Below are 16,544 nucleotides of genomic sequence, written 5' to 3'. Positions count from 1 at the left end.
TAGCTGCACCTTCAGAACCTCTAGCTAGCTGCCCCATGCTGAAGCAGCAATGAGGTAGTCTTTCAAGAGTTAAAAACTTGGCCTCCCATGTAAAAACCTCATCCAATTAAATGGCAGGCAACATAGCAGCAAGTTCAGCCCAGTATATTCTTTCATAAGTGGTTTAAATTGATGATGTCTGGTTCAGCAACAGAATTAAGAACACTTTACAGCAATTGTTAGATTTTAAAATGTAGGACTTAGTCACAGGTATTAAAATACATAAATCATGGTTACACAGCATTAAGTAACTGTCTCCTCCATTTTATCAAGTCGCTTTTTATTGTCGTTTTGACCATAACTGCTGGTACAGTACATAGTAAAAACGAGACTAAGTTTTCCAGGACCATGGTGCTACATGAACAATACAAAAACTATACTGAACTATGTAAACCAACAAAAACTACACTGGAGCAGAGCAGGAACCACAGGCAAATATCCTCCTGTATCTTTTATACAAGGGCCTCAAGTCAACCCTTTGAAATAATTTCAGTAATCAGAGGACATTACATTTCCCTTAATAGTCTACTTTTAATGCTGGAAACCATTTTTGTAAGGGCTAGAGCACAGCAGCAAACTACAGCCCATCAAAAAAGAAAGTGCACTCAAACACCAATTTGAGATCAATTCAAGAATGCCCATAAGCAAACCAAATACCAGAAATACTTCAGTCAAACAGTATTCGGAAAAAAATTAAATTTAGTTCTTTCATCAGAACTGCTCCATTCCCACAGAAGCTGTCTGACCCAAAGCGTTTGGCATTGACTGTATGCGTACATGCAGGTGTTTTGTTTAAAGTTGTTTTTGCTATGAATACCTGGAGGATTTAGATTAATGAAAGATTTTATGATGTGCACCACCACAAACCCATGGATCGTTATCTTCCCTTTGGTTCTATAATAATCCAACTAGAGCAATTAGCTATTGGTGGATCATTACATCTTATCCCAACACCAAATGTGCCAACTAACCGATGCTAGTCCAGGTACACTTTTCTCCATGTTGAAGAACTCATTGAAATCAAAGTCCCCTAATGAAGGTTCAGGCAGGACTGCTTCCTGGGGAACTTCTTGGTCAGCTTCTGATGCAGAAACAATAGGCATCTCTGCTTGGGCAGCACCATTGCACTCTACACCTAGAAAACAATGAACAAGCTTTCAAAAATATTAAGCAATTCATATATTGGCAGAAAACAAATTAAATTCAGCTATTGTAGTGCTCATATTCAACAATGTGGAATAAAGTTATCACTTCTTATACCTTCGTATTTTTGCCATAATGTGTTTAACCTTGAATATTAAAGTTGCTGCCTCAATAAATTGCAACAGGTAGCAAAACAACGGAATGGTACAGAATGGGCCTAAATATTACTGCAGCAAATGTTCAATTAGCTAAATAAATTTAGGTTTAATGATCCATATCTAGTCCTAATAGTCACCATCTTATTTACAAATTTAATCTTTTATCCCTAACCCATAATGGAGCCTGAAATAATCTGATTTCCTGAGGTAGATATAGCTTCTACTATGGATGCAGAGTGCAGCCATTTGTCCCATTATGGCATTTGTAAAACCATCCAAAATTTGTCCTAGTCATTACCCAGGTGCTTTGAATCTTTTCATGTACATAGATATCAATTTGCTTTGAGTCATAGAAAACTATAGCACAGAAACAGGTTCTTCAGCCCATCTAGTCCATGCCAAGCCATTTAAGCTGCTTAGTCCCATCAACCTGCACCAGGACCATAGACCTTGATATCCCTTACATCCTCGTACCAATCCAAACTTCCCTTAAGTGCTGAAATCAAAATTGCATCCACCACTTGCATTGGCAGCTTGTTCCACCGAGTGAAGATACCCCTCATGTTCCCCTTAAACATTTCACCTTTTACCCTCATTTTAAATGATACCCCTCAATTTTGTATACCTCTCAAATCTTCCCTTAATCTTCTACATTAAGGAATACAGTCCCAACCTATTCAATCTTTCCTTATAACTCAGGTCCTCCAGTCCCAGCAACATCCTCGCAAATTTTCTCTGTACTTTTTCAATCTTATTTACATCTTTCTATAGGTAAGTGATCAAAACTGCACACAGTACTCCAAATTAGGGCTCAATGTCTTAAACTTCAACATGACATCCCAACTCTTATATTCAATACTTTGAGCTATGAAGTTTTATGACCCTATCTACATGTGACACTACTTTCAATGAATTCTGGACCTGTATGTATTCTCAGATCCCTTTGTTCTACCGCGCTCCTCAGTACCCCATCATTCCCTGTGCAAGGCCTACCCTGGTTTGTCCTCTCAGTGCAACACCTCACTTTTCTGCAATAAACTCAATGTCATTTTCCAGTCAGAGAGGTAACATCTGCTACCATTCCCTGGTTTCTCTCAAAGCCAGTGCCTAATCCAATTCACTACCACATCTGGAATGTCAAGTGACTGAACATTCTTGACCAATCTCCTTTGTCAAATGCCTCGCTGAAGTCTATGCAGAAGTCACTGCCTTGCCTTCAACTTTCCTGCTAACACCCTCAGAAAACTAAGATTGGTCAGGCACGACCTACATGCACAAAGCCATGCCGACTATCCCTAATCAATCCCTGTCTATCCGGCATCTCAGAATACTTCAAAGAACTTTCCCATTACTCAAAAAGGGTGTTTCACAAGCAAAAGTGTTTAGGATGTCCAGAAACCTTAAAATACTAAACTCATTTTTTCCTCCTGCACAGATTTTGTGAATGTATTCGAGTTTTGTGAATTACCATCAGATTTTTTTTTTTTGCTGCTTGCAACCATTCAATATTTTCTGTTCAGTCCGCACTACTGTAAAATTGCTCTTAAATGCCTGACACCAAGGGCAATACTTTGAGAGATTCAGCTGTTGTCAAATCAGCCTTCAATAAAATTTCCTTCATTTTATATTCTATGGAGTCAATGCCATTGTTTAGTTGTCTTGATTTATCACAAAAACTGGCCGTTTCCAGATCTCTTCCAGCATGCCCATACACTCTTCACAGACTTATCAGCATCTGGGACCTCTCCAGTATCTAGAGCATTCTTCCATGGTCAGTGGTGTTCCAATTTAATTAGTAAACTCTGCACCTGCCACTGGACAATTCAAGTTTTTGCACCTACCTACAATTCACTAATACAAGAAACTGGTTAAAGTTAAAATCTGTTCCGAGCCTTATAGGTTCATCAGGCCGGTGCTTATGCAGGTTTCCGTGGCGTGAAGCAATTGAGAGTACAAGACTCCCCCACCCCCAGATTGGATGCCAGTCTATCGCGAGGTTAACCCTCACCCAGCATTTTGCCAGAACCCATTTTCAGCTGGGTGGACTGGAGTAATGTGTGGTTAAGTGCCTTGCTCAAGGACACAACACGCTGCCTCGGCTGGGGCTCAAACTCACGACCTTCAGATTGCTAGTCCAACGCCTTAACCACCTGGCCACACAAGAAACTGGACAACCTTTATATTTGTCCACATACATGTTAAAAGTTTTTTTAAAAAACATGAATGCAAGTAGACCTTTTAGCACCCCTGAAGGCCAAGACCTTGGAAGATCAGATTTTGAGATACTTCCCATAACCTTCAACTCCTCCATACAGTTTCTCAGCCTTTTAGTAAATTATAACAACCCAAATACTCTCCCAGTTAAGAGATGAACACTTTCCTAAATTCTTCATTTATCAAATTAAGATATATTCCTAGATTTAAGTTTCACTTCTCAACTCCAAAGTAGACTGCAGTCTTGTCTCTCCAAGGTATAAGTCTAAACTGCTTTACTAATCACAAACCTTCCATCCCTAGAATTAACTAACTGCATTTCCTTTGACTTCCACATGTACCCATCAAGATGAAAAATACATTCAGAACTTTACATGTAGTTTTGCCAATATCCTGTATGCTGTTAAGGCAAATTCAATTTTCCCTGGTCACTTGCTCTATATGTATACCAATTGTTTCCTACAGACCCAGTCCATGAAGATGACTGCCATTCAACCATCAGTAACATTTCATTCCTTTGATCAGCTACCACTGCCTTATTTAGACTTGCTAAGTTGAAGCAGAGACCCAAAGACTCATTAAATATAATCAACTTTCTTGATGTCACTCAGCACCACTTCCCCTATAATCACCTCCAATTCACTCAACAAACACCCTTGTCAAGAACCTGCCAGCTACTGTTTAATCAAGTCCCCTCTCACCTCCTCTAGCAATGGAAAGCCGAGCCTATGCAACATCCTCCTCAAGCCAACCAAATCTTCCCCAACCCAATTACAGGTATTTGTTTTGTAAGTTTTGTCTCCAACAAAACTACAGTATTCCGAATGTAGTCTTAACAATGACACACAAACTGAAATCTAACTTTCATACATCATTCCACTAATTCCCTCTCCAAAAATAAAGGCTCAGAATTAAACATTTTTTAATGACTTGAAGCTGGTAAATTGTGCCCTAGACACCAAGCACCTTATTTCCACAAACTTAAATGGCCCTGCTTAAACTGCCAATTTCATATTTTCACATTCTACAACTTTGCTCTCTCATTTTTTAATTTTTTTTTATAATTTTCTACAAACTACAACAAAAAGAAAATCAAATATATATAGAAGGATTATTGCCATATAAAAATAACAATAATACACATCTTAACAAATGAGCAGGTCACCCATAGTAAAAAAGGAGAAAAAAAAGGAAAAGCACCCAATCCATCACCTATCCAACTCCAAGCCAACCATTATATGAGATACATTTTTATTACCCCGAACTACATATTGTAATTAAAAAAAGTGGGGGGCCTGCTACCTGAACAGAAAAAAAAAGTCAAAAAAAGCTGGAAATGTAGGGTCTGATTATCAAGGGAAAAAAAGAACAAACACCTGTCAATCTAGGTGAGAGTTATGAAAATATTCGAGAAAAGATCCCCACACCCTATGGAACTTCATGTCCGAATTAGAAAGTGAGTAGTGAATCTTTGAGATCTAAACAAGACATAATATCCCTAAGCCATTGAGCATGGGTAGGGGAAACTACATTTCTCCATTTAATGAGGACTGCTCGTCTGGCTAGAAGAGAGGCAAAAGACAATGTTCGTTGTTTAGCCGGGGTCAAGTGCTTGCCAGGGTCTCGAAGAATACCAAAAGGATCAGGTTCCAAATGACAATTTAATATAGAAGATAAAGTTAAAAAAAAAACATCTTTCCAAAATGTTTCCAGGCCCAATACAAATGGAAAAGGGAGGCCTCACCTCTTCTGCATTTGTCACACCAGGGACTAATATCAGGATAGAACTTCGCCAGTTTGGTTTTGGACATATGAGCCCTGTGGACGACTTTAAACTGCAGGAGACAATGACGAGCACATAAAGAGATTGAATTGACGGATTTAAGAATTGAATCCCAAACTTTTCCGGACAAAGAAATACCTAAGTCATGCTCCCAAGCAGTTTTAATTTTATCACAAGGAGCTCGTCTGAGAGTCATAAATTTAACACGAATAGTAGAAATTATGCCTTTGCCCAAGGGGTTCATTTGAAGAAATAAGTCTACAACATTTTTATTAGGTTGTTCAGGAAAATGTGGTATTAAAGGGCTAATTAAATGTCTAATTTGAAGATATCTAAAAAATGAGTATTCAGTAAATTAAACTTTATAGACAACTGTTCAAAAGATGCAAACTGATTGTCAATAAAAAAGATCTTCAAGTCACCTGATACCTCTCCTACACCAGTCTTGGAATGTGGAATCCTGCATTGACGGTTGAAATAAATGATTGTATAGAATAGGACTAGAGAGGGAAAAACTATAAAGACCATGGTATTTTCTAAATTGAGCCCATATTCTAAGAGTATGCCTGATTACAGGATTAATAATAGATTTTGGCAATTGGCAAGGAAGAACAAATCCAAATAAAGCTGGAATAGATAATTTCTTATAAGCGTTTAATTCCATTGCCACCCATGTTGGACAAACAGACTGATTATAAAAGTAGGACCAAAAGATATTACGAATATAGGCTGCCCAATAATATGAACGAAAATTAGGGAACACCAAGCCACCTTCTCTTTTAGGCTTTTGGAGATGAGCTTGATTGAGTCTGGGCTGTTTACCCTTCTATAGGTATGACGAGTTAATAGAATCTAAAGAATCAAAAAAAACTTTAGGAATATAGGTAAAGATTGAAATAAGTATAAAAATTTAGGGAGAATATACATTTAAGATCAAATGGTTGGGATTGCTGGGAATTAGTCAAAACTGATGCAATTGTATGGGAATATAGTAACTTAATTCACTTAATAAAATGACATCCAAAATCAAATTTTTCTAAAACCACAAATAAATAGTGCCACTCCACCTGATCAAATGCCTTTTTGGCATCAAGAGAGATAACACATCAGTCCCTGATGAAGATGAATATAGAATATTAAAAAGACGTCTAATGTTGAAAAAGGGAAGGCGATTTTTAATAAAGCCAGATTGATCCTCAGATAAGTAAGGGCAAGATAATCAAGGGTAAAATACTCTCCAGTCTACAGGCCAAAACTTTAGTTAAAATTTTAGCATCTACATTTAATAGAGAAATCGGCCTGTATGAAGCACATTCTAATGGATCCTTGCCTTTTATCGCTAAAAGAATGATACAAGCCTCATCAAATGATGCAATTTATTTTGTTTAAAAGAATCAGAAAAAACTAAACTAAGTTGGGTTAAAAGCAATGAGGAAAATGATTTATAAAATTCTGTAGAGAACCCATCAGGACCAGGAGATTTACCAGGCTGCAAAGCAGAAATAGCAGAGGATATTTTCTCTAAGGATAATGGCTCATTCAATTTATGTTTAAGATCAGAAGAAAGTTTAGGAATATTTAAACTAACTAAAAATTGCATAACAGTAGTATTACCATTAAAGGATTCAGAGGTGTAAAGTTGAGAGTGAAAATTCCTGAATGTATCATTAATTTTAGACTGGTCCACACTAATATTCCCATTACTCATTCGAATTTTAGTGATGTGTTGTTTTGCTTTAGGGCGTCTTAAGTTGGATAACTAAGGACTTACCAGATTTATCTCCATGAATATAGAACTTACTCTGACTGCCCAAAAGTTGGCATTCAATCGGATAAGTAGAAATAAGATTAAATTTAATTTGAAGTTCCATTCTTTTCTTATATAACTCTGGATCCTTGACCTAGGCGTATAATTGGTCTATAGCTTTAATCTGATTGATCAGTTCTAAACGTTCATTGTGAGTCTTTCTTTTCAAATTTGCTGTGTAGGAAATTATTTGACCTCTTAGATATGCTTTCATTGCATCCCAAACCACCTGACTAGAGGTTTCAGGTAGTGCATTGGTATTTAAAAAGAAAGTTATCTGATCTTCCATAAATTTTACAAAGTCGTTATCTGGCAACAAGGTCGGATTAAAACACCAGTATTTATTTACTTGAGGGAGGCCAGGGAGAACTATGGACAATGTAAGTGGGGCATGATCTGAAATCAATACACTCTTATAGTCACAAGAACAGACAGATGGGATCAATTGATTATCAATTAAAAAATAGTTGATTCTTGTAAATGTATGGTGAGCTTGTGAGAAAAAGGAGTAACCTTTCATGTGGATGAACACACCAAATATCAGATACTCCATAATTAGAAAAGATTGAATAAATAAAGCAGATTTACTTAATTGTCTAGGGATAGAAGATCTGTCCAAAACTAGATCCAGCCAACAGTTAAAGTCACCACCCAATATAAGAGAGTATGAACTTAGTTCTGGCAATGAAGGAAAAAAAAAACGGTCAAAAAACCCTACATCATCCGAGTTAGGAGCGTAAAGGTTGGCCAAGATAAAACGACCATTAGGATCAGATATCTTATTGTGAAGCTCAAAAGAAACATTTTTGTTTATAAGAATTGAAATAGCCCTCGCCTTGGCTTGAAAAGTTGAATGAAAGTGTTGTCCTGCCCATCAGATGAGAATTATTTGAGTGACGAATATGTGTTTCTTGTAAAAAAGACTACCTCTCCTCTGAGCTGTTTAAGATGTGCAAACACTCCCCCCTTTTAACCAGATGATTCAAACCCTTAACATTCCAGCTGACAAAGTTCAATGGACTAACCATTGAACACAAGAAAAAAAAATGGATAGCAGACATTAAACCATATCTGAAATTTATAAGTAATTCGGGGGCAAAAGTATAGAAGAAAAAAAAACAGGATGAAATTACATCCTGTATAGTACAAGTCAAAATTCCAAATATAATATTAGCATTGGAGTTCCTACCCACACCCTCTAAACCTACAACAAGAAAGCTGCAAATATAAAGCAGCAAGCTCTCCGAGAAAAACTAACCCCCTACTGGACTTCCAATTAGGTAACATCTTAATTATCTCCACTCCAACTGTTGATACAGTAATGGAAATAAACACCAAAAAGCTTTGAGTTACAAAGATTTACCTTAACAAGAAAAAAACAATACATTTGAAGTTTGTAAATCTTAAAGTATAATAATGGTCTAAAAATCTTTACTCCAACCTTCCCGCTAGTTGATAAACCGAAAAAAAAAATGAAAAATTCAGTTGTACAGAAAAAAACTTTAATGTTAAAGTAAGTAATCCAACCGAATCATAAAAATAAGAAAAAAACAACAAATAGCATCTTGAAACACAGGGAAAAAAAAACACCAAAGAAAAATCCATTCGAGAGGAACTTGATCTAAACCAAAAACTGAGTTTAAAAGGTACAGCATCGACTGCCGCTCAAGGTTAAAGTAATCTAACCTGAGAGAAAAAAAAATCACCTTTAAAGAACTAAAGTTATGTAAGATAGAAACCAAAATTGAGAAAATGGAAGAAAAAGCACTTCAATTGGACAACACAACATAATTAAGCTACTAATTAAATAGATGCGACAACAGCTACATTTTAAATATAAAGAAAATATCAAGATTTGTAGAAATTGGAGACTGAAGTCTGAAAAGAAAAACAAAAAACCATTCAAAGACGTCGTCACTTCACAAATCGATATCAATTTTTAAATGCGACACCGACTCCATTTTGAAATAAAGTCTCCAAAGACCTTTAAGAGGTGTCTAATTACATAGTTTCACAGTCAGCTCTATTTAAGGAAAATGAAAATGCCCATACTGAAAAATAGAAATCCATCGTATCGAAACATATTGAGTTAAATGAATAATGAAAAAGATAGAAATAAAGATTAGAATATTAGGGAAAAAATTGTTATCTAAACAGAAATGAAAAAGGCTGAAAAAAAAAATCATATCATATCGTATCTGAGGAACCCAAAGTAGCAGATAGGCTATCAATGAAGGTCTGCGCCTCTGCAACTGAATCGAAAACGTTTAAAATCGCCATTCCTAAGCTTGATTCGGAGCCGGGCTGGATAGGCGAGAGATGGATGAAGTCCACAATCGTACAGAGCTTTCATTACTCCTCGGTATTCAGCACGTTGACTCAACTTGAGGTGTACAGTCCTCTACTAAACGGATAGCATGACCTTTATATTGAAGCGTTTTACCTCGGCGAGCTTCTTTAATTAGTAAATCCTTGATTTGGTAACGATGGAGGCGAATTATTACTGGACGTGGTCTCTGGCCATCCGCTGAGCGAGATGTAAAGATACACAAAGATGTAAAGATAAAGCTCGATCAATCTCTGGAGGACTGGAAGGTATTTCACTTCCAAAAATTTCATAGAAAGTTTGAGAAAAATTCGACAGGGGATCCCCCTTCAACAGTCTCAGGCAAGCCGAGAATTCGAAGATTTTGGCGTCTACTCCTGCTTTCAAGGTCCGTAACTTTAAGAGTTAACTTGCTATTATGCTCCTTTAGGGTAGAGCAAACTCTTACCAGGTCTTTACAACAACTGTCTAGTTTCTCTGTGACTTCTTCGACATGTGATAAACGTTGAGCGTGATTCTCCAGTGTAGAGTTGATTTTATCCAGTTTCAGTTCCAACAAACTAAATTGAGAAAACATATCTTGTCGGGTTTGTTCTAACAGCGACACAATTTCACTCAAGGTTGCTCCCGATGGAGTGTCTTTTTTTGCTGATTTAGTAGGCTTAGATACACTTATTGTGCAGCCAGCAACTTCAATAGTGGGAAGAGTAAGAAATAAATGCAAGTACATGAAATGGAGCGGAGCAATAGTTTCAGCGACTTAAGCTACCGCCATCTTAACCGGAAGTCCACTCACTTCTATTAAAATATAACCCCATGTCCTCGAAGTGTTCCTATCTCCATGGTATGAACGAATTTAAACAATGAGGCCTTCAGTTCCTTTACTCCAGCTTCTATCTCACTGTTAGAAGATTATTGAATAGTTTCTGGCACAATAACATGAACTCTACCTCAGTCTACTTTATTGTGACCCTGCACCCTACTGTATCAGCACTGCACTCCAACACTATTCTGCATTTATAATTTTACCTTTTATTACCGCAATGCAATGCTATAATGAATTGATCTACATGGACAGTATGTAAGTTTTTCATTGTACCTCAGTGAATGAGGCAATAAGCCAATTTACCAAGGACTAAATTGAGAAAAAAAGCAAATGAAGTCTCTTAAACTTTAGGCTATCAAATCAGTCTACATACTTGAAACAAATTTGAGCAGGGACATTTATATAATGCTACAAAAATCAAAACAGGGTATTGTGTTTAACGCGCTGTTAGCTATACAGCTATTTTCAATGGAAGGATAAAAATATTACCTTCTTTAAGGGTTTCTGATCGCTTTCTCCACCTCTTTGCACGTCTTGGATCCTCCAATAGCACTTTATCATCAAAACCTGTCAGTTCTATTGTTTCTGACTGGCTAGTAGGGCCAGCAGAAAACCATTCAGGCTCCTCTTCTGTGTAGGAATCACATCGCCTCCGCTCACCAAAAACACGTTTGCCATCACCAAACTCTCTCTGCAAAAATAGAAAGCACTATGTCCAAGATTCAGCCAATTTCCCAGCCTATCATGCACTTGGTAGATGAAGCCATATGGTTAGATCATACTTCAAGATTTAAGACTTGATATATTACATTGGAATAGCTGCTTTCAAGTTAGGGCACAATTAATTATCTTCCTTATTAAGAGGGGTGTATCAAGATCTTATTTGCTTGACAAGAGTCATTTTCAGTCATAAAATGCTATCTTATGGTTGCTAATAGAATATCATGCAATGTCATCAAGCTTACTAGTTTCACAAGTACCCCACAACACTCATCAACTACCGATAAGGGCAAAGAACAACGCAAGTACCTTTCCACATAATAAACGGCAATCAAGTGAACTCCTAGTGACTTCATAAGTTAGTTCCTCCATAGGTTTTCCAACTCTAAACAATTAACCTTCCCCCCCCCCCCAACACACACACACACACACACACAAACAAACTAGAGTAGTGGTCGCCAACCCGTCGATCTTTGATACTTTCCCAGTAGATCCCATAAAAAAAAGAAAAGTAAATACACAAATACTGTTGAGAGATTGTTTACGGGTTGCGGGGTTTTAGTTCTGTTCTTTCTGCCCAGTGCGCACGCGTGTAGCGCCTCCTCCACACGCTGGTCTCCAACCACTGGGCGGCAAGGAAACAATGAGTCACACTCATTCCGTCACACTCACTGTTGAACTTGAACCCACGCGAGGTCATTACCCAAGCACATCAGGGATCACTAGTTGGCCTCGGGTAACTGGCTGGCAGGAAGTGCCGTTGCTACTGGCCTGGAGCACGGACAGATGGGCACCGCCTCTAAACCCGTTTAGCACACCGGGGGAACCTGGTGTTAAAATAGTCACAGATGACCTAATTCAGGCTCAGGGTTTCGTAAGTAGCAAAGCAGCTACTGCGCTACGATCTACTGCAACTTTTATTGGCCCATAGATCCTACCGGGGGGGGGGGTGGACGCATCCTGTCGCACTCCTCTCTTGGTCTCCGGACTGCGATCACCACGGCCCCGGTATGGGAACAGACGGACCTGGACAAGACGGCGGGCAGGCAGGTAGCTGGAGCTTGGGCCCGGAGGCTGTCTAATGAGGCAATGAAGCCCTCAAACCTGCTTTGGTACCTTGAGTCCAAGCACCCTGCACCCTCCACAAACACGCTGAGTTTTTTTTCCAGTGGGAAAAACGTGAGCAAGTGGGACAGCAGCTATGTGCTGAGAGCCATGTAAACTAAATTGTGGAATAGACTGGACATAAGGAACCTGCTTTCAGTATTGCTGTATTCCCATCGTGTTTAACACCCCCCCCGCCCCCGTCCGCAAAAATATTGTCAATATTAAACAGGTCTGCGGTGTGGAAAAAAGGATGGTGACCCCCTGGTGTTCATACATTTCTACTTCTGGGTTGCGGGGTTTTACTTCCAGTCTTTTCTGCCCTGGTGTGCATGCGTGTAACTAATCGACTTGGAGTCGATCTTGCCTTTCACTAAGGCCAAGGTAGGGGAACTTGGGCTTCAAAAGGTTGGTGACCACTAAACTAGAGGATCACATCCTAAGTTCTAAACCAGTGGCCACATTTCCCTCCAAACTTTACTGTAACTACTTGATTTTGGGACCAATGGGTTCCAATGACCAAGTGATACTTCTCTGGTGGTTAATTTTCCCTCAATCATGTAGTCACAATTACAAATAAAATCAGAGTCTGGAGCAAATCTAACCCTAAAGCGCTTTTCCTTGTAGTCTCGTTCCCTTCCTTCTCTAGCATCTCTGTCACGCAAGTCTTTGTCTCTGCCATCCCGATCAAACGCTCTAGATGTTATTATACGTCCACTTCCAATTCTCCGCTGGCAACCCAACCCGCGAATATTTTCATTCTCTTTGTTTTCCAATGGGCTTCCAGATTGTCGACTATTGGAAGTATTGGTCACATGACAGCCACCACCAAAGCTTCGGCGCTGAGGACTGAGTACAACATCAAGATCTTCTTCCTTTATTCTCTCTCGTGGATCTAGAGCAAGTATAGACATTTGGTCAATGAACTTTCATGGTCAAAAACAGATATTAAAGTGCACCTTCTGACTCAAATTCAGTATCAAATTCTGCTTTCCCAGATCACCCATATTGCATGTCATAAAGAACAGATATGAGACAACTTAGTTAAAAGCTGAAGGCCATTTGATGCCCCACCTTCCACTCAGTGAGAAACAAAATCAGAACCAATATCTCTAACTTAATACTACCACATCCATTAAGAACAAATTTGTATTTTTATGCCACTTTAGCCATTTGGCCCTTAGAGCCTATCTTGGCATTTAATATATGCTGGCTGATCGACTTTCTTTTGATGCCCATGTCTAGTATCAACCATCTTCAAATATATTTAATGACTTAGCTGCCAAAACATGGATAGTAGTTGAGCCAGGGAATTCTGAGCAAAGAGCAATCTCAGCCCAAATCATTGAGACGACAATCCCTTAATATCCCTTAATCTTCTCCTATACAGAAGGTAACCTGCTCCTTGCATCTCACTTGCCAAGTTTTGCCAGAATTCACCAAGTTTAAATGAGTTCACCTCATCCTTTAAAGAATTCATGCCTTGGTGGATCCCCATACAACCCTGTCATCAAAAATGATGATAGGATACAATATGATTTGATTATGCATATAGAGTCCAAAGCTGCCTAATATTGTAGGTATTATCCAATCTTGTATATGACTACATCCTTGGTTCTGCACTGAAAACTTCAAATGAAAGATTCTAGTTAACTGCTTATAGATTTCCACATTTGCTTTCTGTAACTCATAAAGGACAATGAGGTCCATTTTTAATTAGTCCCCTACTTATTAAATATTCAGCATTGGCTTTTCCCTATCAAAGTTGACAACTTCACTTAACCATTGTAAAGCACATCTATCATCTACTGTCCACTCATTCAAACTCTTTAACAGTGCATCCTCACAAGCCCATCACAAAACCATGCCACTTAAGTGTATGGTTCACTCCTAAATGACGACAAAGTTAGGGCTGCAGCACTATCTGCCACATTGGCATTCCTCAGCTTACCCCAAACTCCAAATCTAATATTATACACAAACTCATTACATGGGAGTTCAGAATTTTTTTTAAAATTAGAAATAAGAGTTCCTTGGTCTTGATGTGAAACCAGATGTGTGATATCTTGAAAGAACAAGGAAAAGAAATGCCTGCTAATAGCTTGGAACACATGAACCTCAGGCAAGAGGAAGCCTTGAGATATTGACACATTTGGAGGAAAAGTTCAAAGCCTGATGAAATCCATCCCAAGAAATTGCTGGAAGGGATGAGATTGCTATAGGGAAAAACAGATTTTTAATTATTTGCCACAGGTCAGGTACCAGAAGACTAAGGCACAGCTAATGTTGACCCATGCTCAAAGACCAGCAGAGATAGGGATAAGTTAGAAAACATTTTTGTATCAGCAGTAAAGAAATTATAGGAAAAGATCTTTAGGGGTGGAATTTATGATCACTTGAAATTGGGTCAGAAGGGAAGAGAAAGAAAGAGGGCAAAATCAGTTTTGTCTGTGGGAAAACATGTCTTACCAGTTTTTACAATTTGAGGCTACTAAGAAAATTGAAAGAAGGAAACATGGTATAAATGGCCTTCGTCAAGGTTTTTGACAACTAGTAGCTGGTCCACAAAGTTGGGGCAAATTCGATCCAAAAGTGATATGGGGGATAGGCAGATGGAGGGTTGCTTCTGTGACAGGGATCCTGATCATCTGGAAAGTTAGACAGAATGGTGGCAGATTAAATTTCATCCAATTACCTGCAAGGGCTCCTGAACCAGAGAGAATAACTTCACTTGCCCCATCACCGAGTTGTTCCCACAATCTATGGACTCGCTTTCAAGAACTTCTCTCTTCTTCAATATTTCTCATTTCTTTTTTCCTATTTGTATTTTTACATACTGGTTGTCTGTCTTATCAATACAGACTTTCAGGCATTCTATTATGGTTATTAGTATGCCTGCAAGAAAATGATTCTCAGCATTGTATATAAGACACATACTTTGAACTTTATAATGTCCTAGCATTTTCCTCATCATCTGGTGTTGGTCTATCTGGTATGTAGTAGTCCAATGCAGGGCTACATTTCCCACCCTCAATTTACAGGAACCATTACTAAATTTCATTGGACTTTTAGTTCCTGTGTGTGTAACCATTTTAGTTCCTACATGTTTCTTAAACATTGGCTATTGCCTCACCAAGTTTGTAAAAAAAAAATAATTAAAAAGCAGGGGGAGAAAAAGAGACGCATCTATAATCTCTTACTTCAATGCAAACTTGCACCAATGCACAAATCAATTACAAACAAAATAGTTTGTGAGTAATACATGCAAAATACTTGAGGAACTCAGCAGGCCAAACAGCATTTATGGAAATGAATAAATAGTCGACGTTTCAGGGAGAGAACCTGATCAGGACTCAATGAGCATTTTGTGTTGCTCTAGATTTCCAACATCTGCAGAATCTCTAGTGTTTAATCTAAACTAGCTTAAAAGGACATGAAAAACAGGAAACAAATGGTCTGATCAAAGAGTGGATGATGATCAAAGAGTGGATGAAGTGGGGTATGTTTATCTTTAACAAGCACAAAATGTTATAGAAAATAGGCTAGGTAGGCATGGTTCATCATTAACCCCTCAACTAAATTTGGTTTACTGGGCGCTTTCATAAGATCAAGTACATTAGTCTGGACTGGGGGGAAAAAAACATTTCTTCCCATGAACAAAACAGCAGGTTATATTCCAGTGTCAGTAGTTTTATTATAAACAGAAAATGCTCAAAATAACAGATTAAGCAGCAATGCTAGAGGGAAGCTTAAGCATTTCATGCTAACAACCTTTCAGATGAGAATTGAATCATGCAGCAAGATTAACTGTTACTTCCTGCTATATCTGAAGAGCAGTTGGGTGTAGAAAGAGGCTGAGCAACTAGCTGACAGCCAACTATTCATAAGTTCAAACACTTAAAAGCCCCACCCTAGAGTTGGGAATAGTCAGCATCACACAACAGGTCGTCAACAACCATCGGGTAAAGTCTAGACCTCCAACTATCACTGCCAATGACAGATTACTCTAGACCATCCTACAGAAAGTTAGATCTAGCTTTACCATAAATGATTGACAAGTTAAGGTCATATTTCAACTAAACTTGATGTTCAAAGATTGGCTGGAGTAATTGGAGGCGGAGGGTAGTTTTGATGTCTGGCACTCTTTAATCAAAGGTAGGGATCAGTATAGAGATGACTTGACAAAAAGAGGTAAAGTGTTTGATTTTCAAGTCTGTCAAAGATATGAAAATTGTGAGCAAGGATAAGAAAAACACAGATGAACTGGAAAGTTGGACACAGAAGTGGCAAAAATAAAGTTTAATATGTCCTTCGTTTGAATTTATGCCCCAACAGAGTTTGACTTCAGAGTTATGATGGGGACCTTGGAAATGTTGGTGTACAGAGATCATGTGGTACTAGCCCAAAGTTCCCTGAAAGTGGAT

The 16,544-nt window shown here is 38.3% G+C and overlaps 1 protein-coding gene across 2 annotated transcripts in view; it reads right to left on the bottom strand.

Annotated features, from left to right (window-relative positions):
• Nucleotides 1–16,544, bottom strand: part of eif4enif1 (eukaryotic translation initiation factor 4E nuclear import factor 1) — a 55,742-nt gene that overhangs the window by 24,021 nt on the left and 15,177 nt on the right. For both annotated transcript variants that reach the window (XM_059983268.1, XM_059983269.1), the window contains exons 5-7: nucleotides 12,726–13,015; nucleotides 10,786–10,987; nucleotides 1,011–1,174 (exon numbers count right to left, since the gene is read on the bottom strand). In XM_059983268.1, the coding sequence (XP_059839251.1) occupies nucleotides 1,011–1,174; nucleotides 10,786–10,987; nucleotides 12,726–13,015 (656 nt within the window). The remainder of the gene's footprint in view (nucleotides 1–1,010; nucleotides 1,175–10,785; nucleotides 10,988–12,725; nucleotides 13,016–16,544) is intronic.

The sequence above is a fragment of the Hypanus sabinus genome, chromosome 10 (assembly GCF_030144855.1).
Source record: "Hypanus sabinus isolate sHypSab1 chromosome 10, sHypSab1.hap1, whole genome shotgun sequence".
In the NCBI taxonomy this organism is placed as follows: Eukaryota; Metazoa; Chordata; class Chondrichthyes; order Myliobatiformes; family Dasyatidae; genus Hypanus; species Hypanus sabinus.
This window is presented reverse-complemented; position numbering and strand designations above follow the sequence as displayed.